Source organism: Trichomycterus rosablanca, chromosome 9, assembly GCF_030014385.1.
Source record: "Trichomycterus rosablanca isolate fTriRos1 chromosome 9, fTriRos1.hap1, whole genome shotgun sequence".
In the NCBI taxonomy this organism is placed as follows: domain Eukaryota; kingdom Metazoa; phylum Chordata; class Actinopteri; order Siluriformes; family Trichomycteridae; genus Trichomycterus; species Trichomycterus rosablanca.
The window spans coordinates 16507308-16532224 of record NC_085996.1 but is presented as its reverse complement, the minus strand read 5'-3'; the positions used below and the strand labels follow the sequence as shown (position 1 = coordinate 16532224).

The following is a 24917-nucleotide window of genomic DNA, read 5'->3' as shown; positions in this document are numbered from 1 at the left end:
CAGAGGCTTTCAATGTGATTCAGATCTGGAAACTGGGCAGGCCATGACAAGGTTGTGATCTCCATTCACACTAGATTGAATTTTTTTTAAGCAGAGCAGGCAAATCAGAGTTAAAAACATTATTAGAGCAGAAGGAACCAAGTTTTCTTTTAGGATAACCTAGTTCAAAGCTACATTCACATATCCACCACCAAATTAAAAGTGGATGCACGAAAATGTGGCTTACAGGTCTCTCCAAGTCATAATCTAAAAGATGACTAGGTTTTGGGTCAAGCTAAAACTGGACTCATCATGACCTACTCCATCTTCTTTGCTTTTTATTGATTAGGGGCTTTTTCTAGCTTTGGAGCTAGTGGAGAGCTGTTTTGCCCACTGTTGGTTCGCACCTTTGTTGTCCCCAATGCCTCCTGCTTGACCTTGTTCTTATGAACTTGCCATCTTTGAAACTTTATGGAAGCAACTCACTAAAATATTTTCTTTTCCACTCTATCAAAATTTTTTTATTTTAATTTATTTTGAGGTACTGCTAGAAATGTTTTTGCCACCCTATTTCAAAAGGATGTCAATGACCGCAGCAGTGGTTTTTTTTTCTATTTATTTATGCATTTTCTCCCGATTTAGCTTAGTCAATTTGTCTTCCGCTGCTGAGGGATCCCTGATTGCATTCGAGGAGGGTATGCTTCTGTTCACGCCTCCTCCTACACGTGCGCCTGCCCCCTAGCAGACACGGTGGCCAATTAATGTCTGCTGCAGGCACTGCCAATTATGCCCACTAGATGGCACCCAGCCAACCAGTGGCAAAGGCAAATTTCGAATCAAGGAGTTCAGAATCTCAGCGCTGGTGTGCTAGCGGCTTATCCCGCAGCAGTGGTTTAAATACTTTTCCTTAAGATTTGGTTCAGGTGCCTCAGAATTCAACAAAGACTGCAATGGAATGGCTTAGATCTGAAAATGCTAATTTGAGAAAAGTGAACTAGAGCTTTTTAAGCTAATTCCTAGTTTGATGTCTGCAACATCAAGGGCAGTAGTAGCCTAGTGGTTAAGGTACTGGACTAGTAATCGAAAGGTCGCTGGTTCAAGCCCCACCACTGCCAGGTTGCCACTGCTGGACCTTTGAGCAGGCCCTTAACCCTCAATTGCTCTGTAGGTCGCTTTGGATAAAAGCACCTAAATGCTGAAAATGTAAATGCAAATGCAACACAATTAAAAAAAGTGGGCAAGTTTGTGGAATTATGAAAAAATATAATAGAATTTAAAAAAAATAAAAGTAAAGAACACATTTATCAAAGACCATGGTACAGATTTTTATTGTCTTACAATAATATTAGTAAATGATAAAAGCTTTCCATTTAGCTTGATCTTAAAAATGAAAATGGTAACAAAAATATTTTTTTTTAAAAGGTCTGTTTTATTCCTTTCTACGTTTCTTCTCATGGTCATAATCCCTTGAGCGCCCACTAGTGGATGGCCTTTTGGAACCTCCATGCTGCTTAGCCTCCTCCAAGAACTTGTCCAGACCAAAAGGATCTTCCTCAAACTGTACAGGTCCATCTCTACGTGGGCCATGGTCTGTACCAGAAAACTCTCTATCAGGCACAAACCTAAACAGAGACCAGTTGATACATGGTTAGTGCATAATACATTACTACTACTTTAGACATCCAAATGTGGTTAAAATGATTAAAACAGACCAGCATTGAAGAATTGCTCAGTTACCTTGGTACTCTTTACTAAAATCTATCAAATTTAAACAGATATGAACATACTTACAGTGGCTTGAACCCATTTTAAGCCCATTTATCCTTGCTTTTTTTCCTTGCGGAAATTTTCTGATTTTGAGATTACGACTTTATCCAATAATTATAGAGGGGGCTGTATGTATACATACAGTATTTATATGTTTTTTTTTATTATTTTGTTTGTATTGAAAAAAACAATGAAGTCAAATCCAATAAAATCCCACACAGAACTCCTTAAATAAACTTATATACACACAAAATTATATAAACACAAAAGACCCTTTTTTGATGCAATAAAAAACAAAAATGTGATTTTTTTTCTTGAAACTTACAAAAGAACAAAAAACGCTTTTCAGTGTTGTCACTGGCCAAATTTAAAGTAGTTTTGTAAAATTATGTGAAAAAGAAAAAAGCATGTTTACCACTGAAGTATATAATCTCTCCTATATCCAATATTTATTGTTTGGATACTTGGTTGGATTAGATGCTACTGAAGTGGAATTTTTGTCTATTTATATTTAACAAAAGACTTTGCTGCTTTGTCTGATCACCACTGGCCTGTCTGCAGACCAGTGTGAGCGAAGTTTTTTGTCTGAGGGAGTGTGCATCAGGCAAGTATACCCTCCTTGGATGCGATCGGGGACTCCAGCAGCTGAAGACAAATTGGCCAAATTGGGAAAAAAATGCATAAAATAAAATAGCAAAAATACTTGTTGTATAAAGGCAACAGAACGCTCAAGGTTGTGCATTATCGGGAATAACAACACAGCTGTGACTATCTACAGCACTCGCTGTTCAAATGACATTCTTTTCTCAGCTGAACAACATACTGATGTCGTTTGAACAAGAAAAGCATGTTTTTCAATTAAGAAAAGTACGTCATTTTTCTCCGCTTTCCAACAGTGTGATGATATTGGGAAATGTAGTAGGCTACCTATTGCTTTGCATAAGAGCATCCAGGTCATCTCCATAAACATCCTTGTCCGTGTTCTTGCTGGGCCTGTAGATGTTTTGTGCCATGTCCCTGCCTCTCCCAAAAGCCTGATCATAGACATTATATATCTCATCCTCACCACCAGCAAATCCACTGTCCATACCCTAGAAGAGGGAAAAAAACCCTCACAAATCTGCATCAGGGGTAAACATGACCTTAAAGCATTGTTTTATAAAAATTTAGCATTACACAACTGAATAGTCAAATAGAAAATATAAATTACAATAGAAAATAACATTACACAAATATTTAAAACTTTTCTTCTGAAAATATTATTCAAGATATGGCATATATGGATATGTCTGTGAAAAATATACTATATACCAATGAGCCAAAACATTAGAACCTCCCACCCAATACGCTTTTGAAACAGCTTTGAACCACCAAGACACAGACTTCACGAAAACATATAATATCTATATTGCCAGCTGTCCTACAGTGAATCCTAGAGCAATTTCTACCGTGGGTAAATATTGCACACATGCCCAGTTGTCCACATTATCACAGAAGAAACAGGATTTATTTAATATGGTCAACCTTCTTTCACTGCTCCAATTTGCATACCCACTGTAGGCACTGTTGACAGTGGACAGGAGTTAGCATGAGTATTTTGTGCATCTGTAGCAATACCTAAGACTATGAGAAATTTCTGGTCAGTCAGTCAGTCAGAATATGTTTGATATAAATAGGTATTTAGCAGTTATCCATTGCCTTTAAGCAAAACTTGGAGTAAGCACATATCAGTGCCCTGAAAAAGAGCTCATGTCAATGTGGTTCAGTGCCATTAGCAGGGCTTGGTCTCCACTGTGTAGACTGAGCTGTAGAGAGGGTTGTTTTGTTTTTATGTCTGCCGGCTACTATCGCTCCTGCTTCTTGGTTCGTGGATTTAGAGGCATTTCTGAATAGCACTGACGAGACGAATTTTGCACCCCTCTTGCTGGCTGGCTAGTATTTTTATTATGTCCAGTTTTATAAAGCATTTTTCAGTGCTTTGATGTGTGAAATAAAGGGTAATTTATTGTTTAATGTTAGTCCTAGAAGTTAAGATGTAATTTTAATAAGGGGTCTGTCTAACAGAAGTTCTGGTTCAAGATGGAGTGTTCATCTTCGGCAGAAGTGCAAAACTTTTTTTTTTTTTTTTTTTTTTTTGCTTTTATAAAATCTAAAGCCGTTGGCAATTGACCTGTGATGGATTGTTAATGCTAAGCTGCATCTGGTGCTTTATGATTGGCATATGTTTCCCTCTATATCCAATGTGGGTATCATCCACATAGAGGCTGGTTACACTATTTATTTTGAGGTTGAAAAGGGTGACTAAGAGGATGCTCCCATCTCTTGCATGTGCTAGTCAGAGTATGTGTTAATTGTTTCTCTAAAAGGTCTGTTTTCTAGAAAGTTAGATATATTTATTTTCTATTTTATTTATGCATTTTCTTCTGTTTTTCTCCCAATCTAGCATCATCAATTTGTCTTCCACTGCTGGGGAAAACCCCTGATTGCAATCGAGGTGGGTATATTGCTGCTCACGCCTCCTTTGCCCAGGCGCCTCTCTATCTGCCAATCAGGGTCCTTAGCATTTGAACACCCCACCCACACAGTCTGGTCATCCCGCTTTAGCAGAACTGTGTTTGCTGCAGGCACTGCTATGCCCGCAAGATGGCGCCCAGCCGACCGGTGGCAATGCAGAGTTCCGAACAGAGAAGTTTAGAATATCAGTGCTGGTGTGCTAGCGCGAAATATAAAAGCTATAAAGATTGGGGGCCGACCCCTAAGCCCAGCTTGGTGCAGGTCTTTTAGTATGCTATTATACTATTACTGTGTGCTCTTGTCTGGAAGAAAGCTTCAAAGATGAAGGATTCTAATCTGATTAGATTATCTACTGTGCGCTTCTTCCTTCTCGAAAGCCGCTTTGGGTTTCATTTAAATGTGATCGTTTTCTAATTGCCACATAAGTCTGTCGTTGACCACCCTCTTCATTGTTTTACACAGATGGTCTGTTAATGCTACTGGTCTATAGTTGCTTGGGTCTTTCTCCAGCTTAGGGATAGGGATTAGTCGCTTTTTTCCACCCCCGAGAGACTTTTCCAGAGCTCCATATCTGAATGTCAATTCACAATAGTGGGGTTTTAACGACGTGGTAAGTGTTATTTAGTAGTGGATTTCATGAAGACCAGTAGCAGTGTTATGGGCTTTTTGTAGTGATAGCTGAAGTTTTTCTAGGGTAAAATTAATGTTGCATTGTTCAGAGCCTTCAGACTGAAAACTGATTGTCTCTTTCCATCTGCATTTGAGTAGCTCAGAATCCAGGATTTTTCAAGTTTTGTCTGGTCAACTTTATTTAGTTAATAAAAAATTTCAGGTCTGCAACACATTCCAAAAGAACTTGGGACAGAGGCAGTTTAGAGCTAAATAATAATGTGATTTGAAACAGAGATTATCGTAATCATGATTTGGTTACGAAAGCAGTATTCATAACAGGCTGAAGTTAAGTGGTATTTGTGAATGTATAGACTTAATGCATAAAAGTACATTGAGATATTAGAGCAATACAGAGCAGCCCTTAAGACAACAATGCTTTACTGTCTCAACTTTTTTGAAAAATGTTGCATAACAATTTGGCCCTTATCAAACTCAATCAGGTTGTTATGCCTGCCCATATCTGCTGCATTCAATAAATATATTTACTATGAGTAACTACTATTAGCCCAATATCTAATATATTATTGATCTTTACATGCACATTTCTCAAAAAATGGGAATTGCTTCTGCATGCAACAGCAAAGGAACATTGATTACCCTGCTTTGATTGAAGAGTCGTTGATCATACTGTGCCTCATTGGAAATGCGAGGATTTGGCTGGCCAAGGGCAATCAGCTCACTGATGTCTCTATCTTGGTCCCTCTGAAGTTTTGACCTGGGGAGGAGATTTAAATATTTAACACTGATGTCAGCACCAACACTTTACCATAAAGTCCAGTCTTAATAAACAAACATTTAGTAAAAAAGTGCCAGGGCTTGCAGGCATAAATGCAACAGTTTAAAGTGCAGAAAACCTTTTGTCAGGGGCAGCTCTGGAGATATTCCTGTCATGCTGTCTCTCCTTCCTTCTGTCATGACGGATTTCATCACGCTCCCTAACCTCACTGTCCTCTCCAACTGCTGAAAAAGGCAGTAATAAATAGAAAAGATTTAATTATACAATTTATCAAACACCTGGCCTACACCTATCCCTTGTGTTTTACCTCATATAACCAATATAGTCTTGATCCTTGTGCAATGGACATTCATATTACAGTTACAGTATAAATCAGAAAATGCACCCATGTAATGTATTACATGAGGGAATTTTCTGATGAGACAAGAGGTGGAAAGTGGAGGTGAGATTCTATTGTGGTGCAGGTAATGACGTTGCCATAAAAAAAATAAGAGAGGAGCATTCATTTTATTACCATATGGTTTTAAAATAAGCATAATTTGATTATATATATTAAGTCCATTTAATTGCTTAATTATTTGTTAAATTACCACTGGCAAAATGCTGAGATTCTCAGATGGCTGTTCTGTTTGTTATCAGGCTACTGGATTATTTACACAAATTCTAGTTTTCCTAATATTGAAGATCAGCTGTTTATCAGGTGCAAGCTTGACAAGGCTTTTAAGCAAAAGAAAACCATCTATACGGTCAACTAAGGAGGTGGGTCAGTGATGGCATGGGGATGTAGCAAATGAAAATACATGGTTTAAATCTTTTATATGCAATTAATTTCTGTAACAAGAAACACACTTTTACACAAAAGCTGCACAAAACATTGGATATCTTCAGATATTTCTTAAATTTATGGATTTTATGCATGCTTATACAAAATCTTTTTTTAAATAATGTTATTATTTGAATTGAATTATTTGAAGGCCCACCCATCTATTAAAATTAGCAGTGAAGTAAAATAGTTTAAAACTATTAGATTTTTTCATTTTTACACACAAAGTATTCTTTTTACAAAAGAAATGTAATATTGTTTAAAAAGTGAAATACATTTTATTTATATTTATGGACTTATATGCTGCTTTGTAGTTTATTTCTTAGCAATGGCTTACTTACTGCCACTCACCCTATGAAACCTGCAGCTCGAAGTGTTCTTTTTACAGTTAAACTGTGCTTGAAGTTGTTGTCGTTGAGAAATTGTACTAATACTGTTGTACATTTATATTTACCAGACATCTTGCTGTCAGATTTGCTGTGCCCTATCATGGATTAAGAAACTATTTTTTTCTAACAACTGTCAATTGCCTTATTTCACCATTACAATACCAATATACTATATCCCACAGTGCCTTTTTCAGTTTTATAGCCTAAATTAAAAGGTTTAACTTCTGTTTTAAATCGCTTTTTTAAAATCTTTTACACGACTATTAATAAGATATAATAAGTAGATATATAACTAGAAAATAATAACTAAAAATGGGAGTGTTCTAAAATTTGACCAATAGTGTTTAATGTGGATTTTACTTGCCATACTCTTTAGATCCTACCTGTAAAAGAATGATGAGGAACAAAAATAAAATGTAACTGGGGGCCCATGCACCACCACCCAGTCAAGAACAATATGGGGTGCTCAGTTAGCACATCTTTTTAACAGGCTAGCTCACCAACTCTCAAAATTTAATCTTTACAGTGCTACTGAACTGGCAAGTAGTGCAACAGACTATTGGTTATGTCTGAGAAAGGGAAAGTTGGATGAAGTTTCTCCTCATTGTCGCAGCAAAATCCATATGATTAACGTGCTGTCACAAGCAGTAGAAAATTCACATAGGGCATAGTGTTCATGAGCAAAAAGTCTGACTGAGAATTCTTTGCTCACTAATAAAAAGAAAAGCAGCTGGCAACTGCATATTTGGCAAAGAGAGCCGGTGCTTGTATGCCACACTCTTGTGCCAGCTCGTGGGGTGATGCTTGCAGCAGAGAAATTGCAATATAGAAAGAAAATAATATGAAAAGAGAAGTGATGCAAACTAGATGCAAACAAATGGTATAAATAAACTTCACCAATAGCCGTACATTTCTCTCCATGGCTTTTAATTCCTGCTCTTTTGTCTCGTGCCATCTTTGCCAGTTCTCTAAGCTTTTCTTCCTTTTTTTCCTTTTCCTTTTGTGCCATCTTTTTTTCCACTTGTGCTCGCATCTCTACTGCTTCTCTGGCCTGGCAACATAAAGTAAAGATGAACAAGGTAAAAATAACATATGTTAAATTCAGTTATTAGCTATCCATAACTTCTGCCATGGTTTTGTTTTCCCAAAAAACAGTTAAAACAGAAGACACAGAATAGAACACCTGGTGCAAATCAGCAGTGTACATGATTATATTAATATATGCCATTTCTCTCTGCTCTACATGACCAATATTCCCACTGAAATGTGGTCTTCTTCATTCTGATTTAAACTGTTAGTAGGGCTGTTGAGGTGAAAGAATTTCCCCTTGCGGTATTTAGCGTGGTTCAACACCGTGGTATGCGATAATATCGCCATTTTTTTTGTTTTTGAAAATTACTTAATTTATCTGGATTTTAGAGCTATATAAACAAGCTTTATTATAAAACGGATAGTTCCGGTTGTAAAATCCCCGATAAACGCACACCTATGACCACCATCATTCCATATTAATACGCCACTGAAAAGAAAAAGTGAATGTTATGTTCGCCCTCATGTTGCCTAGCAACACTGTTAACGGACTACCTGGGGTCGCGGAAGAATGCTTTTTGTAAGTGCTTTTGTAAATAAAAACATTTGTTTATTGAACATTGTTGTATTTTATTATATTTTATGTTGACCGCCGTTTTATAAAAGCAATAAGCCACTCGAGACCGTGCGCTACTGCTATGATTTTATCACGGTGAAAGATGTTTTAGGCACTCCACTTTGTGTTGTGCCAAAACAACCTTCCCCATGATAAAATCACAGTAACGCATGGTCTCTCGTGGCTTCTCTCGTGGCTTATTGCTTTATTGTTAGGCTATGATTCGGTATATTATTGCTTTATAATGACAAAAATGAGACAGCTTTAAGAAAAATCAAATGCGTGTTTATTGTTAAATACAGAACAGAGCAGGGATGCGCGTCTTTTCCCTATTAAAAAAAAGGTTTAAATTAAGCTTCTAGCCTAGGCTAGATATACACTATGAAACGAAAAAAATAGGGTTTAAAAATAGCACATCTAATCAAAATATGGTAAAAGAAATAAAATAAAAGGAAAGCTTTCGTTTAGAATTAAGAATAAAGTCTGTAAGACCTTAAACCTGCATTATCATACGCGCTAGAAAACCAACATGTTCACCTGATGTGGTTTAGAGAGGATCTGAGTGGGGTATCGATGTTCCCCACGGCACTAAAACTCTCTCTGATGGTGCTCGATGCACAAATACACACGTACTGTACTTACATGTGACTTTAAAGAGCAGAGGAAATCTAGCCTGGTTGTCACGCCACCATTAACTATCTATTTTGTAGGTATAATTAACATAACAATATATACTACATTTCAAGTTATTATTCGTTTCAATTTTTATTCAACGAAAAAATACATTTAAATCATTCCAGCAAGCCAGCAAGAGAATATTTGCAGGCTGCAATGCCATATTAACCGTCATTAAGTGTTTTAGTACGCCAAGGCTTTTTTAAGGTTTGAATATAGTCTAAATTACAAGTATTTTATTGAGTGTGAACTCAATTTGATCATTAACTTGCCTATAATTAAAGTTGCCATTGTTTCCATCTTAAAACACAAAGCCTGACACTCAGCAGCAACGCATGCGCACAGACGGCAGGAAAATGACGCTCTTAGCTCATTTTCATTATGAATTTATTTAACATTTATTACGCCCGAATGTAAACGAAAAACAAGATGGACCCTGCAACAAGAAGAAAAAAAAAAAAGAAAAAACGTGAACATGTTGCGATTGCTTGGTGTGCCCTGCGGTTGGCTGGTCTATACCGCGGTATTTCAAAATTGCAGTTAGCACGACAGCCCTAACCGTTAGTCAACAACATAATGCTATTTTAAAATTTACATACAGCCAGGGGCGCCCACGTGGCACAGCGGAATATTCCGCTAGCACACCAGCACAGAGATTCTGAACTCCTCGGCGTCGCCACCAGTTGGCTGGGCACCATCTGGCGAGCATAATTGACAGTGCCTGCAGGGAGGAATGACCAGACTATGTGGGCGGGGTCTTCAAAGCACTGTATAAAAACGATTCCGTTAAGGGCTGCGTGGGGGTTGGAGGAGGCATGAGGTATACCCTCCTCAACTGAAAAATATCAGGGATCCCCAGCAGCAAAAGACAAATTGACTGCTAAATTGGAAGAAAAATGCATAAAATATATATTTTTTTAAACAAAGCTTATAAATATATGCCAACTAAGTCCAAATAAATTACTTAATTAATTGGAAATAAAATGTACAAGTATTGCAGTTTCTCACTTAGAATCACCTTCTGATTCTGGCCTACAAAGACTAAAAGTATACCTTTCTGTCTGCAATGTAGAGAGCCTCAGCTAACTTGGCAAAATTCTCGTTAATGTGAACTGTCTGAAGACCTCTCCCATCAGCAGCCAGACGCTTGTCAAGTGGGATTGTGTAACCCTATAAAAAACATATTTAAAAGCACAAAAAAATTCAAATGCATAAACAAAGTAAGGGTAAAATCAAGTTCTAAACATTATTCATTTCTATAAATCATTTATTCCTATTCTCAGCTTTTTCTTTGCTTATGCCTGAAATTTTTAAGACTATACTTATTTATTTCAATATACACTGCCTGGCCAAAAAAGGTAAGAGCCTCCCATTGGATAATTGCTGCATGGGTGATTTTGTTTCAGCTGGCAACAAGTTATTTAACCCTAAGTGATGCAGTGAGTAGCTTCTCATTTGTAAAACAACCATGTCGAAAGACACATCCTGTGGTCATGGAAAAGATGTTAATCTGTTTCAGAAGGGTCAAATTATTGGCATGCATCAAGCAAAGAAAACATCTAAGGAGATTGCTGAAACTACTAAAATCGGGTTAAGAACTGTCAAACGCATTATTAAAAAGTGGAAGGACAGTGGGGAAACATCACCTTCGAGGAAGGAATGTGGTCGGAAAAAAATCTTGAATGATCCTGACTTGATCACTTAAACGTTTGGTGAAATAAAATGGTAGAAAAACTACAGTAGAACTCAGGGATATGTTTAATAGTGAAAGTAAGAGCATTTCCACACGCACAATGCGAAGGGAACTCAAAAGATTGGGACTAATTAGCTGTGTAGCCTTAAGAAAAACACTTGTCAGTGAGGCTAACCGGCAAAAACGGCTTCAATTTACTAGGGAGCGTAAAGATTGGATACTGGAGCAATGGAAGGAGGTCATGTGGTCTGATGAGTCCAGATTTACCCTGTTCCAGAGTAATGGGAGCATGAGGGTAAGCAAGTGAACTTTTTATCCTCAAACTTGATGTGTTAGAAGCAGGAAAAACAGGCAAGCGTAAGGATTTGAGCGAGTTTGACAAGGGCCAAATTGTGATGGTTAGACAACTGGGTCAGGGCATCTCCAAAACTGCAGCTCTTGTGGGGTGTTCCCGGTCTGCAGTGGTCAGTATCTATCAAAAGTAGTCAAAGAAGGGAACAGTGGTAAACCAGAGTCAGGATCATGGACAGCCAAGGCTCATTGATGCATGTGGGGAGTGAAGGCTGGCCCGTGTGGTCCAATCCATCACATGAGCTACATGCATTACTTTAAAAATGCTTCTTTTCCCCCATCTCTCCTATTTGTAATACCCTCTCTGCCCAGTGCAATACCCACACAATGGCCAAGGAGAGAGACAGACTAGCATCAAACGTTTTACTTATGTATTTTCAGCTCCCTTGAGATCATTGACAAGCTCCTCCCGTGTAATTCTGGACTGACCTCACCTTTCTCAGAATCATTCTTACCCCACGAGGTGAGATCTTGCATGGAGCTCCAGAGCGAGGGTGATTGACTGTGATCTTGTATTTCTTCCATTTTTGAATTATCGTGCCAACAGTGGTCTCTTTCTCACCAAGCTTCTTGCTGATGGTCTTGTAGCCCATTCCAGCCTTGAGCAGGTCTACAATCTTGTCCCTGACGTCCTTTGATAGCTCTTTGGTCTTGCCCATGGTGGTCGAGAGATTTGAACGGAAGAAACTGATTCTGTGACAGGAGTCTTTTATACAGGGACAGGACTAATTTGTGTGCCTTTTGTGCACATAACCGGTCTGTGGGGGTCAGAATTCTTGCTGGTTGGTAGGGGATTAATGTATAATTTTTATTTAATGTTTTTTTTTCTGGATATTTTGTTGATATTCTGTCTCTCTCTGTTAAAATAAACCTTCCATATAAATTATAGACTGTTCAAGTCTTTGTAAGGGGGTAAACTTACAAAATCAGCAGGGGATCAAATAATTATTTCCCCCACTGTATGTATGCATGTATATATATATATATATATATATATATATATATATATATATATATATATATATATATATATATATATATATACACACACACAGTGCCTTGCAAAAGTATTCAGCCCCCTTGAACTTTTCAACCTTTTGCCACATTTCAGGCTTCAAACATAACGATATGAAATTGTAATTTTTTGTGAAGAATCAACAACAATTTTTTGAAATTTATTGGATATTTTAAACTTTTTTTAGAAATAAAAAACTGAAAAGTGGGGCGTGCAATATTATTCAGCCCCCTTGCGTTAATACTTTGTAGCGCCACCTTTTGCTGCGATTACAGCTGCAAGTCGCTTGGGGTATGTCTCTATCAGTTTTGCACATCGAGAGACAGAAATTTTTGCCCATTCTTTCTTGCAAAACAGCTCGAGCTCAGTGAGGTTGGATGGAGAGCGTTTGTGAACAGCAGTTTTCAGCTCTTTCCACAGATTCTCGATGGGATTCAGGTCTAGACTTTGACTTGGCCATTCTAACACCTGGATATGTTTATTTGTGAACCATTCCATTGTAGATTTTGCTTTATGTTTTGGATCATTGTCTTGTTGGAAGATAAATCTCCGTCCCAGTCTCAGGTCTTTTGCAGACTGCAACAGGTTTTCTTCCAGAATGGTCCTGTATTTGGCTCCATCCATCTTCCCATCAATTTTAACCATCTTCCCTGTCCCTGCTGAAGAAAAGCAGGCCCAAACCATGATGCTGCCACCACCATGTTTGACAGTGGGGATGGTGTGTTCAGGGTGATGAGCTGTGTTGCTTTTACGCCAAACATAACGTTTTGCATTGTGGCCAAAAAGTTCGATTTTGGTTTCATCTGACCAGATCACCTTCTTCCACATGTTTGGTGTGTCTCCCAGGTGACTTTTTATAGATATCTTTGAGAAATGGCTTTCTTCTTGCCACTCTTCCATAAAGGCCAGATTTGTGCAGTGTACGACTGATTGTGTCCAATGGACAGAGTCTCCCACCTCAGCTGTAGATCTCTGCAGTTCATTCAGAGTGATCATGGGCCTCTTGGCTGCATCTCTGATCAGTCTTCTGCTTGTTTGAGCTGAAAGTTTAGAGGGATGGCCGGGTCTTGGTAGATTTGCAGTGGTCTGATACTCCTTCCATTTCAATATGATCGCTTGCACAGTGCTCCTTGAGATGTTTAAAGCTTGGGAAATCTTTTTGTATCCAAATCCGGCTTTAAACTTCTCCACAACAGTATCTCGGACCTGCCTGGTGTGTTCCTTGGTCTTCATGATGCTCTCTGCGCTTTAAACAGAACTCTGAGACTGTCACAGAGCAGGTGCATTTATACGGAGACTTGATTACACACAGGTGGATTCTATTTATCACCATCAGTCATTTAGGTCAACATTGGATCATTCAGAGATCCTCACTGAACTTCTGGAGTGAGTTTGCTGCACTGAAAGTAAAGGGGCTGAATAATATTGCACGCCCCACTTTTTAGTTTTTTATTTCTAAAAAAAGTTTAAAATATCCAATAAATTTCGTTCTACTTCACGATTGTGTCCCACTTGTTGTTGATTCTTCACAAAAAATTAAAATTTCATATCGTTATGTTTGAAGCCTGAAATGTGGCAAAAGGTTGAAAAGTTCAAGGGGGCTGAATACTTTTGCAAGGCACTGTATATATATATATATATATATATATATATTTACATATTTACACACAGTGGGGTCAAAAAATATTTGGTCAGCCACTGATTGTGCAAGTTCTCCTACTTAGAAAGACGAGAGAGGTCTGTAATTTTCATCATAGGTACACTTCAACTATGAGAGACAAAATGAGAAAAAAAAAATACAGAAAGTCACATTGTAGGATTTTTTAAAGAATTTATTTGTTAATTATGGTGGAAAATAAGTATTTGGTCAATAACAAAAGTTCAACTCAATACTTTGTAACATAACCTTTGTTGGCAATGACAGAGGTCAAACGTTTCCTGTAAGTCTTCACCAGGTTTGCACACACTGTTGCTGGTATTTTGGCCCATTCCTCCATGCAGATCTCCTCTAGAGCAGTGATGTTTTAGGGCTGTCGCTGGGCAACACTGACTCCACAAATTTGTGGCTAGGCCACTCCAGGACCTTGAAATGCTTTTTACGGAGCCACTCCTTCGTTGCCCGAGCGGTGTGTTTGGGATCATTGTCATGCTGGAAGACCCAGCCACGTTCCATCTTCAATGCTCTCACTGATGGAAGGAGGTTTTGGCTTAAAATCTCACGATACATGGCCCCGTTCATTCTTCCCTTAACACGGATCAGTCGTCCTGTCCCCTTTGCAGAAAAACAGCCCCAAAGCATGATGTTTCCACCCCCATGCTTCACAGTAGGTATGGTGTTCTTGGGATGCAACTCAGCCTCCAAACTCGACGAGTTGAGTTTTTACCAAAAAGTTCCATTTTGGTTTCATCTGACCACATGATATTCTCCCAATCCTCTTCTGGATCATCCATATGCTCTCTGACAAACTTCAGACGGGCCTGGACATGTACTGGCTTAAGCAGGGGGACACGCCTGGCACTGCAGGACTTGAGTCCCTCTCTGCGTAGTGTGTTACTGATGGTAGCCTTTGTACTTTGGTCCCAGCTCTCTGCAGGTCATTCATCAGGTCCCTCCGTGTAGTTCTGGGATTTTTGCTCTCCGTTCTCATGATCATTTTCACCCCATGGGATGAGATCTTGACCCCAAGGAAGATTATCAATGGTCTTGTATGTCTTCCATTTTCTTACAATTGCTTCCACAGTTGATTTATTCACACCAACCTGCTTGCCTATTGTAGATTCACTCTTCCCAGCCTGGTGCAGGTCTACAATTTTCTTCCTGGTGTCCTTCGACAGCTCTTTGGTCTTGGCCATGGTTGAGTTTGGAGTCTGACTGTTTGAGGCTGTGGACAGGTGTCTTTTATACAGATAACGAGGTCAAACAGGTGCCATTAATACAGGTAACGAGTGGAAGACAGAAGAGCTTCTTAAAGAAGAAGTTACAGGTCTGTGAGAGCCAGAAATCTTGCTTGTTTGTTATTGACCAAATACTTATTTTCCACCATAATTTACAAATCCTACAATGTGATTTCCTGGATTTTTTTTCTCATTTTGTCTCTCATAGTTGTGTGTGTGTGTGTATATATATATATATATATATATATATATATATATATATATATATATATACTGTATATATGAACACAGTGCAAGCTACAATGTGATACAAATCATTTTCTTTAAATTATGCAACATAGTTGTACAAACACACTTCGATTCCGCTAAAAAACGTTAGTGAGGTCAGGCACTGAGGTTGGGTAATAAGATCTAGATCACAGCTGGCATTCCAATTTACTTCTAAGGTGTTGGGTAGGGTTGTGGTCAGGGCTCTTTATTCATGTATGTCAGACACTTCAACAACAAAAACAGCATATTTATTGTTACATTAAAGTCATTATAAGATGTTCCATAACCATCCCTGTACTGGGTGTTTACATGCCAAGTAGTAACAATAGCTAGAGGCTTTTCTTAATGGTTTGTGCTAGTGTCTATTTTCTGCCAATGGACTAAGCTGCAAATCAATTCCAAAATGACTGGTCACAACTACATTATACTAAAAGCAGAAATCAGTTAAATACTACAAATATCCTGTTTGTGAATAAAAACACTATATTAATTTTTTCCACCCAAGCAGAATAGTTGAAAATTACTGACACAAATTTACTAACCAACCAAAGAGGGACACAACTGATTAACTAATAAGATGTGAAAGTCTTGCTTAAAAGAAAATAAATTAATAATGGAACCTTTGCATTCTTCCAGTTTGAAATGCAGGGTGGAATCTTCCACTCTTGCTGTTCTTTTACAGTCATCTAAAAAGAAAAAAGAAAAATAATTTAGGTAAATACATTTATCAGCAATCCAAGAAAGATGATCATGTGGTCAACTGAGTCATACCTTTCTACTTGGGGAGTGCATAACTGGAGCAGGCGGAGAAGGAGGGCCACGAGGAATCTTCTTATTAATTCTATTAAATATAAATTTACATGCAACAACTAGTTGATATACTGTATTTAATCTACAATCAGATTGAACAGATTGTCATTCCTAAGTACTGAGGGTTGTGGGTTAAGTCATGCCAGACTTGTGGCTCAACAGGTTTAAGGTATAGAATAAGGTTTTTTTAAAATTTTAAAGGTGGGTGTGTTTTTTTGTTTTTAGACCAGTGACTTTCTGTAGAGGACAACATTTAAAATGGGTGAAAACACCTAAAATTTACTGCCATATGACAAGATCAAATGCAAAGAGACACAGAGACTGCCTAAACTGCCATCAACCAGTTCACCAAACCTGGTATGTATATTTTGATAACTTTTTAGTGTCAAGTTCAGCTGGGGCTGGGCGGTATGATGGTACATTCGGGAATTGTCTTTGATTCCTTTGACAAGCCAAAGCAGAGCTTTTCTGCAACAAAAGCCCAAGGGGAGTGATATACATTGAGAAAAAAAGGCTTTTAATAAAAAGACGTGTTTTAAGAGAAAAGTCTAAAAACGGTTTTATGATATAGTTAGATCTGTAATGAAAAAGTACTGAAGCCTTGGGTCTCATGGCCTTGGGCACCAGGGGCTTTTTAGCGTCCATGTAGAGGATTAGAATGTTCAAATGAGGACAATGTAAAAAAATTATACACCAGCTGATAAAAAACGAATTCAAGTCCTGGCTTGGAATTTTATAGTAACATTTTAAATGGGCAACTAGTTTTTCACAACAGTTTTTAAACAAAAAACCTTTTAGGGATGGAATGTCACAAAGAACTTTTAGAGCTTTTAGAATTGTGTGAGCATGGAAATGTTTGTGGGTGTTGTGTTCAATTGTCTGGTACTGCATCTTAGCTCAGCATCTATTTGTGTAAACATGTGCACTTCTACTGTTAATATAACCAAATTCCTTAAAAAACATAAAACTTTAAATGTGACCTACTTAAACCGTGGTGGCTCCATTGGGTCTTTCTGCATCTCAACCATACGGATGACCCTTTGCTTGGCACCAGAGTTAAATGCCACTCCTTGCTGAGAGGGTGTATACCTGTTACAAAAATATGCTCTGACTTAATTGGAAGGAAAGGCCATTTGCACTTTTATTATATATATGGACAAAAATAAACAATGCTTGTCTTACCGAATGTACTGAGCTGGGGCCTGTTTATCTGCTGCACGAACAGGCATGGCAGCAGCAATCTTTTGGGACACCTGTTTCTCCAGAGCAGCTCTGGTCTTTTCTGTAAGCTAAAAGTGTACAAAGGCATATATGCATGTTAATGAATAGATAAAATAGTAGTTGTTTTTTTGCTATTGCTTTTGATGTGATGCAGAACATGTTTGCTATTAATCTTTCCAGTTTAACATTCAAAAGAACTCTTTAAAAAGCTAAATACAACACACTTAAGTCTGAAGAACTGTTCGTAAGAGACTTTGAGCTTTATGAGGTGTGTTTGAAAACAATGTCTTCAAGACAAGAAATATTTATAAGGCACTCACCTTTAAGCCAAAATTAGCCAAAGAGAGCTATGTCCCAAATCACATGATACTGTGGTTTGGGACGCAACCAGGAAATCACTTTATTACAAATCTAGTTAGAGAATGGCAACTGGCCTTTAACCTTTGTTAACTTTTACATCCACCGAGCACTTTGTTAGAAACACTATACTTATATGGCCTTTAAGTCTGAGGCCATGATTATTTTCCGGAAAAAGATGGCATGCTTCATTCAGGTAGGGGTTCTTGTGCAGAATACACAGTGCTACAAACAATTTCCGTTTATTTATCCCCAGGGTTATGAGGCTGGTTAGACTGAGGTAGACTGGACCATGCAGGGCACCATCACCTATAAAAAAGTCTTAATTTATTTTTATTGTTTTAGTGAAATTCTAAATTTAGTTTCTTTGACATTAACTTGTAACAGCTGTAACACTTTTAGAAAAATGAACCTTCATTGAGCGGGATTTCCTCAATTTACACCTTAGTGGGTAATAGGTTAATGTCTTTGTTTTAACTAACTACTACTCCAATTTTTTTACTACTCCCAATTTTCTACCCTAATCTAGTTGTATCCAATTACCCTGGCTGCGTTACGCTTCACCACTACCAATACAACCATTCACTGCTGACCAAGGAGCTTCACAACTGACACATGCCCCCTCCAACACGTACGCAGTACCGACTGCATCTTTTCACCTGCACGAGGCGAGTTCATATGCGGATCAGCCCTGTGCACAGAGAGTCACACCCTGATTAGCATTATTCCTCAACTCTGCGCAAGCGCCATCAATCAGCTAGCAGATGTAGTAAATGCACCAGTTATGAGGAACCCTTGTCCGGCTCATCCCACCCTGAACAACAGTCAATCATTGTTAATGTGGCCTCACAGCCCAGCCAGATAGCAGAGCTAAGATTCAATATGATGTATTCGAAATCCCAGATCTAGTGTGCTAGCGTATTTTACAGATACGCCACCTGAGCGGCCAACTAACTACTTTTTAACTACTTTTATTCATGGTTAACGTCATGTTTTGTGACACATAAAATGTTGATAATCACTACAAAAATACAGGCACCCAGCAAATTTTCCAAATTTTAATTGTTTATCATATTCTTTATGAAGTATATGAATTAGCTCATTTAAGTTGATTTGTAGTGGTTATCTGTAACTGTACAAAGTTTGAAGTAATGTTTTAAATGAATCAAAAGGTATTTAATTTGGCACCATGGTCCCCCCATTTTATAGTTATTCATATGTTTAAAATGTTCTCGTTTTATTTTACTTATCTACAAACACCCTGCCAGAATTTAACAACATAACCCATTACATACAAATCTGCATGTTCATTAAAATGACCATCTCTGGACATCTACCTTTTCGCAGAAAGCTTATTTTCTCACCTATCAAATCACATTTTAGTGGTGTTATAAAACCAGAAAGCTGCCGCATACATAAAGCTAGGATAATGTATACATTTTATGAGGAATATTTCAAGGTACATACGTTGCACAAAACTGTGTTTGGCTCATTTGAATAGTTATGATCCCCATTAAGTATTCATTCATTTTCCAGCATATGTTTCATTAAGTAATAAACTCTAAAGTAATAAAAACAGCAGTTGTGGGAAAGATTGCATGGACAGGTAGAATTTTACTCACAGAGACCTTTGGCTGTACTTTACATGGAATAATAATTATTTTTGTTTTTTCATTTAGTAAAAAAAATTAACAATACTATTTTAAATATAAAAATAAAAATAAAAAAATAAACATGAATGATGCGAAAAGGAGACCTTAAGGTTTCAAATAACATATTGGGTCTGTCCGAAAACCTATGGAGCTCTCTAGTCATCCTACGAGCACTTCCAAGAAGAAGGCTGTCTGAATTCTTAAGATACCTTAAAATGCTGCCAACTTAGGTGCCTTATTTCAAAGCTATAAACTGACTGAATAAGGGAGCATCCAAAGGTTCCTTAGCATTCAGTGCAGCTCAACTTTTCTCACAACAAATTACTAATATGGAAGATGGATGTGGAAAAACAGAGTTCTTTTCAAATGTAAATAAATTCTCATTGAATTCTCATTCTCACTAGGTTTTCGGACAGACCCATTGTGTCAGTCAGGTAAAATGACAACACTAGAAAGATTTTAAATAGAGCAGGCCTGTTGATGGGCTAAACAGAGTGAAACAGTTCTCATAGCATACTATAACAAACCTTTGCAAACGTACTTCTTAATAAAAAAAAATTAAAAATTAAAAAATTAAAAAAGCCTACCTCTTGAACAGCCTCCTCGTCAGGTCTCTGCAGTTCTGGGGCATCATCATTCAGCACTTCCTTTGGATACAAGTCTGTATACTTACTGAATATGACCTGTATAAAAGACAAGTGCAAATTGTGTAAGTTTGTTAACATTTCTAAAATAACTGTATGCTACTTAATTACACACACCTTGTCATTCCCTTGACCTTGACGGGCAATAGCATCATATTTAATTTTGCCTTCTCCATCCACCTGTAAGGAAAGGGCGTTTGAGGTCTTTTTCTTCCTGCCCATTTCAAGTGGATACTGGGCCACATGGATTTCTGGGAATGCCCCTCCATCACCAAAGTCCTTTAAAGCAATAAACAAGACAAGCATGCGGGAAACATTTTAAACATAACTAAAATTATAAACACACTAGAAATAAGTATAAAAAGCATCACAGTAACAGTACCTCAAGAGTGCGAGGCACCCAACCTTTGCGAGAGCAATATGGAGGTGGCACTCTTAGAGTGGAAACCAATGCTGTGGAGCTGGACACTTGTGCTCTGGCTCTCTCTTCTGCCTCAAGCTGATCTTGAGAAAGTTGAGTGGGAGCAGGCAAAAAGCTGCATAAGAAAAAACATGGAACATTTTTATTAATGATCCCTGACTAGGGATGCATCAATACCATTTTTTCCCAACCGAGTACGAGTACAAGTACATGTATTTTAGTACTCGCCGATACCGATACCTATTTAGAATGATGCAATCTGGAGCATTATGGAATAGTGTAGTTTTAGTGTAAAATAGTGCAGTGGAACAGTTGCTTGGGTTGCCATCACTAATTGTAAAAAAATAAAAATAAAAATAAAAAAACACCGCACAGACATCATTGAGAAAGCTTCTGACAAGCTAACGTTAACGTTCATTAATAAACGCACGTAATTAACGTTGTGCACATCATACATGCGATGCGATTCTGCTGATTGAAATATTTACTTTAAAAGGATAATACAGTCCGATCCCATCTGAGCCGATTCTATCAGCACATACATTCGTGGTTCACCTCGGTAAATCGTAAACGACTCTGAGTCGGCTCCCGCTCTGTGGTAATAACCAGTATAATTAAGCCTGAGCTTTATAATGTAAGCGAGTCACACAAAATGTTCTATAGTAGTTGGTGTTTATTTACAACCGCATCATTCATTATAACAGTAAACACGGAGAGATGACTGAGAAAAGAAGCTTAAAATGAGTTGACTCCTGAATCACTTGTATCGACACTGTGAACAGAGTATTGAACACAAACACGTCCTATAACAGCGGTCGCTGCTTTTGTAACCGGTTATCTTCGCTGTTAGCTCCATTTTGAAGTTTTTTTTTTTTTTTCAAACGGAACTAAATAACATTAAACGTGCGTGTGAGCGTGGTCAGTGAGAATAATTCAATCTGTCTCCCGTGGGTGAAAAATGAATTGCTTTAGTTTTAGAAGTAAAAAATCTCGTAATGTCACGCCCCCCGGTCAGGCACTCGCGCCCCACAGGTTGAAAATCCCTGCGTTAACGCAGCAACGTGCACAAGGTATCGGATGTTTAGTATCGGAGCCTCGTTTGCGAGTGCGAGTACGAGTTAATGAGCGCGGTATCGGGCTAATACCCGATACTAGTATCGGTACTCATGCATCTCTAATCCTGACCAACAAGTTTAAATCTAACTTTTTTTAGTTAAATAGAACATCCAAACATTAGACAAGTTGAGTACTACGATGAATGAGTACAAAACTCTCCTTGCAATAATGATTTACAATTTACAATCACATTTACAGGAACTTTTCTGTACAGATCATGTTAGATCATTAGAATGTTAAGACCACAGTTTATTAGGAACACCACCAAAAATGGGCAGGGCAATGCCTATTATTTAACAATTCTGCATGTCATGGCCAGGGAAATATCAAATGTTGGGCTGTAGTTACTAATAATTAGGGGTGTAACGATACACTCTGCTCACGATTCGATTCGCGATACTGAGTTCACGATTCAATTTTTTCATGAATTTTTTTTGAAGTGTAAACAGTGCAAAACAATGCACATTTTCTTGTACATTTTTTAAACAAAAAAAAAAAAACTTCAGCCCCTTGCAATTAAAGGTAATTACCAAGAACAGAGTACTTTACTGTAACCTAACAGGTTTACCAAATTTAAGTTACTTATTGCCATCTTAAATTGAAAATCAAAGTAATCAAACAAGCTCATTGAGCTGAGCCTTTAAACTAATTTTCTTTGTTGCTTGAACTAATGTATTAACAAATTACATGTAAAATGAATTACTAATGTAAAAAAAAACATTGTATCAAATGTTTATTATTTAAATGGCTTTATTTATATACTCAACCTGGAACAGAGTGCTACAACAATAAATTATAAAATACAAAAACAAAGACCCATCTCAATTAGACCAAAAGGTCTGATTGTGTATATTACTTGTAAATTTGCATCTAGAGTGAAAGAACACATCAACAAAGCATCAAAGGCAGCATCCAGGTGACAGTATTTGTAAGTATTTAGTGAAGATTGGCATTCAGAAAAACCGAGCTCATCTTTGAGGGGTTGATCCTGTTTCTCCTTTCTGTTATGATCTGCCCTGTTTTGGAAAAGATTCTCTCTGAGGGGACAGATGTTGCTACAATACACAGTGACATGTATAAGATGTGGGCCTCAGTGGGTCTGAACTTCTCTGTTAAAGTGGTTCCGTGTCCAAACTTTACTGTTTCCTGTCACTCATTTTCCTCACCTTTCCAGCGTGTAATGTCTGGCTACGTAAAGCGCAATGTAAAACTTCATCAAGTGCTCTCTTTCTTTCTGTCTCTCACACTCCCTCCTGTTCATGTGCACGCTGTCCGTGTGTGTGTGTGTGTATGTAACCCCCCCCTCCTGCTCAGTGTAAACACACAAACGTCACCACGCATCTTGACCAATCACGTGCGGCTTTAACGGAAAAAAAAAACCCGTAAAAAAACCGAATCGGCTCCGGATCCTGCCGTTCATTTTAAAGAGCCGACTCTTAGAGCCGGATTGTTCGCCACCAACCCATCATTAATAAATTACAGAACGCACGTGCACTCGTACAATCGCACAGATGTCCACGATGCACATCGCTACATTTTTGCATCGCGAAACGATGTATCGTTACACCCCTACTAATAATACAAATGTTAAATCCAGCAGATATAAGCCAAAATAAATACCCGAGTCACTTTGATTTGTGTCAAATTGCTATGGCCAGACGGCTGAGTTTAGTATCTCCAAACAAGTAAAGGGTGCTCGGAGGCAGCTGTAGTGATTACGCACCAACAGTGGTCTGAGCAGGGACAAGCCACAAACCGGTTGTTAGGCTGCCTAGATTAATTTTTTTTAATTGAAATTAATTTAATTAGCTAAGCTTGTCACTGGGACTTATTTACTGGGCTAAATCTAAAAGCTTTGTTTTGGTCTCACTAGCACCTTTAGACCATTTTCCAACATTTTTGGCCTACATTAAATGACAAAACAGCAATGTTAACTTTAATAGACCAACTAATTAAAAATATAATGCCTATTACTTAGTATTATTAATTCCCTTTTATTACTGGTTTTGTTTTCATGGTTAAAGTTACAGTATGTCACCACTAAGCAGTGCTGTACAATTTTCTAGTTGCTACTCAGTTGGGGTGTAACAGTGATGTTAATTGAACAATGCACACACGAAAATCAAGGCTTGTCAATCTAATTAAAGTGTAAACATGTAAATCACTAGTCAAGACTTTTTCTGTAACATTATAAAAGAGCAGTCTGTTAAATGACGCGTGTAATTTCCGAGCAACAAGATTTTTAAACTTTCAGTGTCAGTCTGGCTTCAGCATATACTACTGCTATTCACTGTTTTAAGTTTGGCTGATTATAATAAAGTAAATTAATGGCACTGGGCAAAATGTTAAACAGGAGAGGTGGTGATTATTCTTTTTACAGTAGCTGCTACCATTAGGAGTCGAAACAGCGGATCATTTGTCTGCATATTTAGTTTAGCACAGTTTTTATTCCAGGTGCCCTTCGTGACAGAACCCTGCTATTTATCCAAGCTTGGGACCGGCACTCAGGGCACCCTGATGTGTACACCTAATAGCTAGGTTCCCATTATGCCATGCACCTTCTGTACAAGTAAAAATAACTACTAACCAAGAGTAACAAAGGCTCATGTTTGCACACAGACACCTTGATTAACCCTGACAAATCTTTCTCTATTTTTTTCACCAGATCAGTTAACTGATCTGTTAATCAGTTCACTGATAAGACAAGCATACTGCAATCCCATCATCACGTCTTATTTACAATAGCATAATAGTATGCACTCAGACAAATAAGTTGTCAGCAACCACTCTGTGATTTTACTTAAATTTCTAGATTAAAATTTCTAGGTTAAAACTTAACTGTTAACATGTTTCTAGATTTCTTTACCTAAAACAGAGTTCATAGCTGAAAATAAACTTGAGAAAAAATAGAAGGTCTTGAAAACCAGTCAAACTGTAGCAATCTACACATAATCGGCATACCAGAGGGAGCCAAAGGTATACAAACTAACATTTTTATATCTTTGCTCCTATTGGAGTAGTTGAGAGACCTTAAACTACCCTCAAGAAGGAATGAGCACACAGTCCCCTGTGCCAAAACCATGAGTCCAGAATTAGGGCAGGTTCTCCTCCCAGACACATGCTCGCACAGCTTCTGTACTATACAGAGAAAAAAAATTACAAGCTGCTAAAGTAGCAAATCCATAAGGCCACTCCCATTTAGAATCAAATACCCTGCTGTCCAGCTGACCTCTTACTTCTAAGATGTGATTCGCCCTGCACTACCAAAAATG

At 37.9% G+C, this 24917-nt stretch overlaps 1 protein-coding gene across 2 annotated transcripts in view; it reads right to left on the bottom strand.

Moving 5' to 3' along the window:
• Positions 1–1279: 1279 nt before the first annotated feature.
• Positions 1280–24917, bottom strand: part of snw1 (SNW domain containing 1) — a 35935-nt gene continuing 12297 nt past the window's right edge. Inside the window, exons 2-14 of one of the 2 annotated variants that reach the window (XM_063001973.1) lie at positions 20491–20644; positions 20226–20387; positions 20052–20147; positions 17417–17523; positions 17219–17323; positions 16196–16265; positions 16045–16110; positions 10254–10370; positions 7790–7931; positions 5787–5892; positions 5530–5647; positions 2674–2837; positions 1280–1601 (exon numbers count right to left, since the gene is read on the bottom strand). In XM_063001973.1, coding sequence (XP_062858043.1) covers positions 1409–1601; positions 2674–2837; positions 5530–5647; positions 5787–5892; positions 7790–7931; positions 10254–10370; positions 16045–16110; positions 16196–16265; positions 17219–17323; positions 17417–17523; positions 20052–20147; positions 20226–20387; positions 20491–20644 — 1600 coding nt within the window. In that variant the 3' untranslated portion in view covers positions 1280–1408. The remainder of the gene's footprint in view (positions 1602–2673; positions 2838–5529; positions 5648–5786; positions 5893–7789; positions 7932–10253; positions 10371–16044; positions 16111–16195; positions 16266–17218; positions 17324–17416; positions 17524–20051; positions 20148–20225; positions 20388–20490; positions 20645–24917) is intronic. The other variant, XM_063001974.1, reaches the window with a different exon arrangement.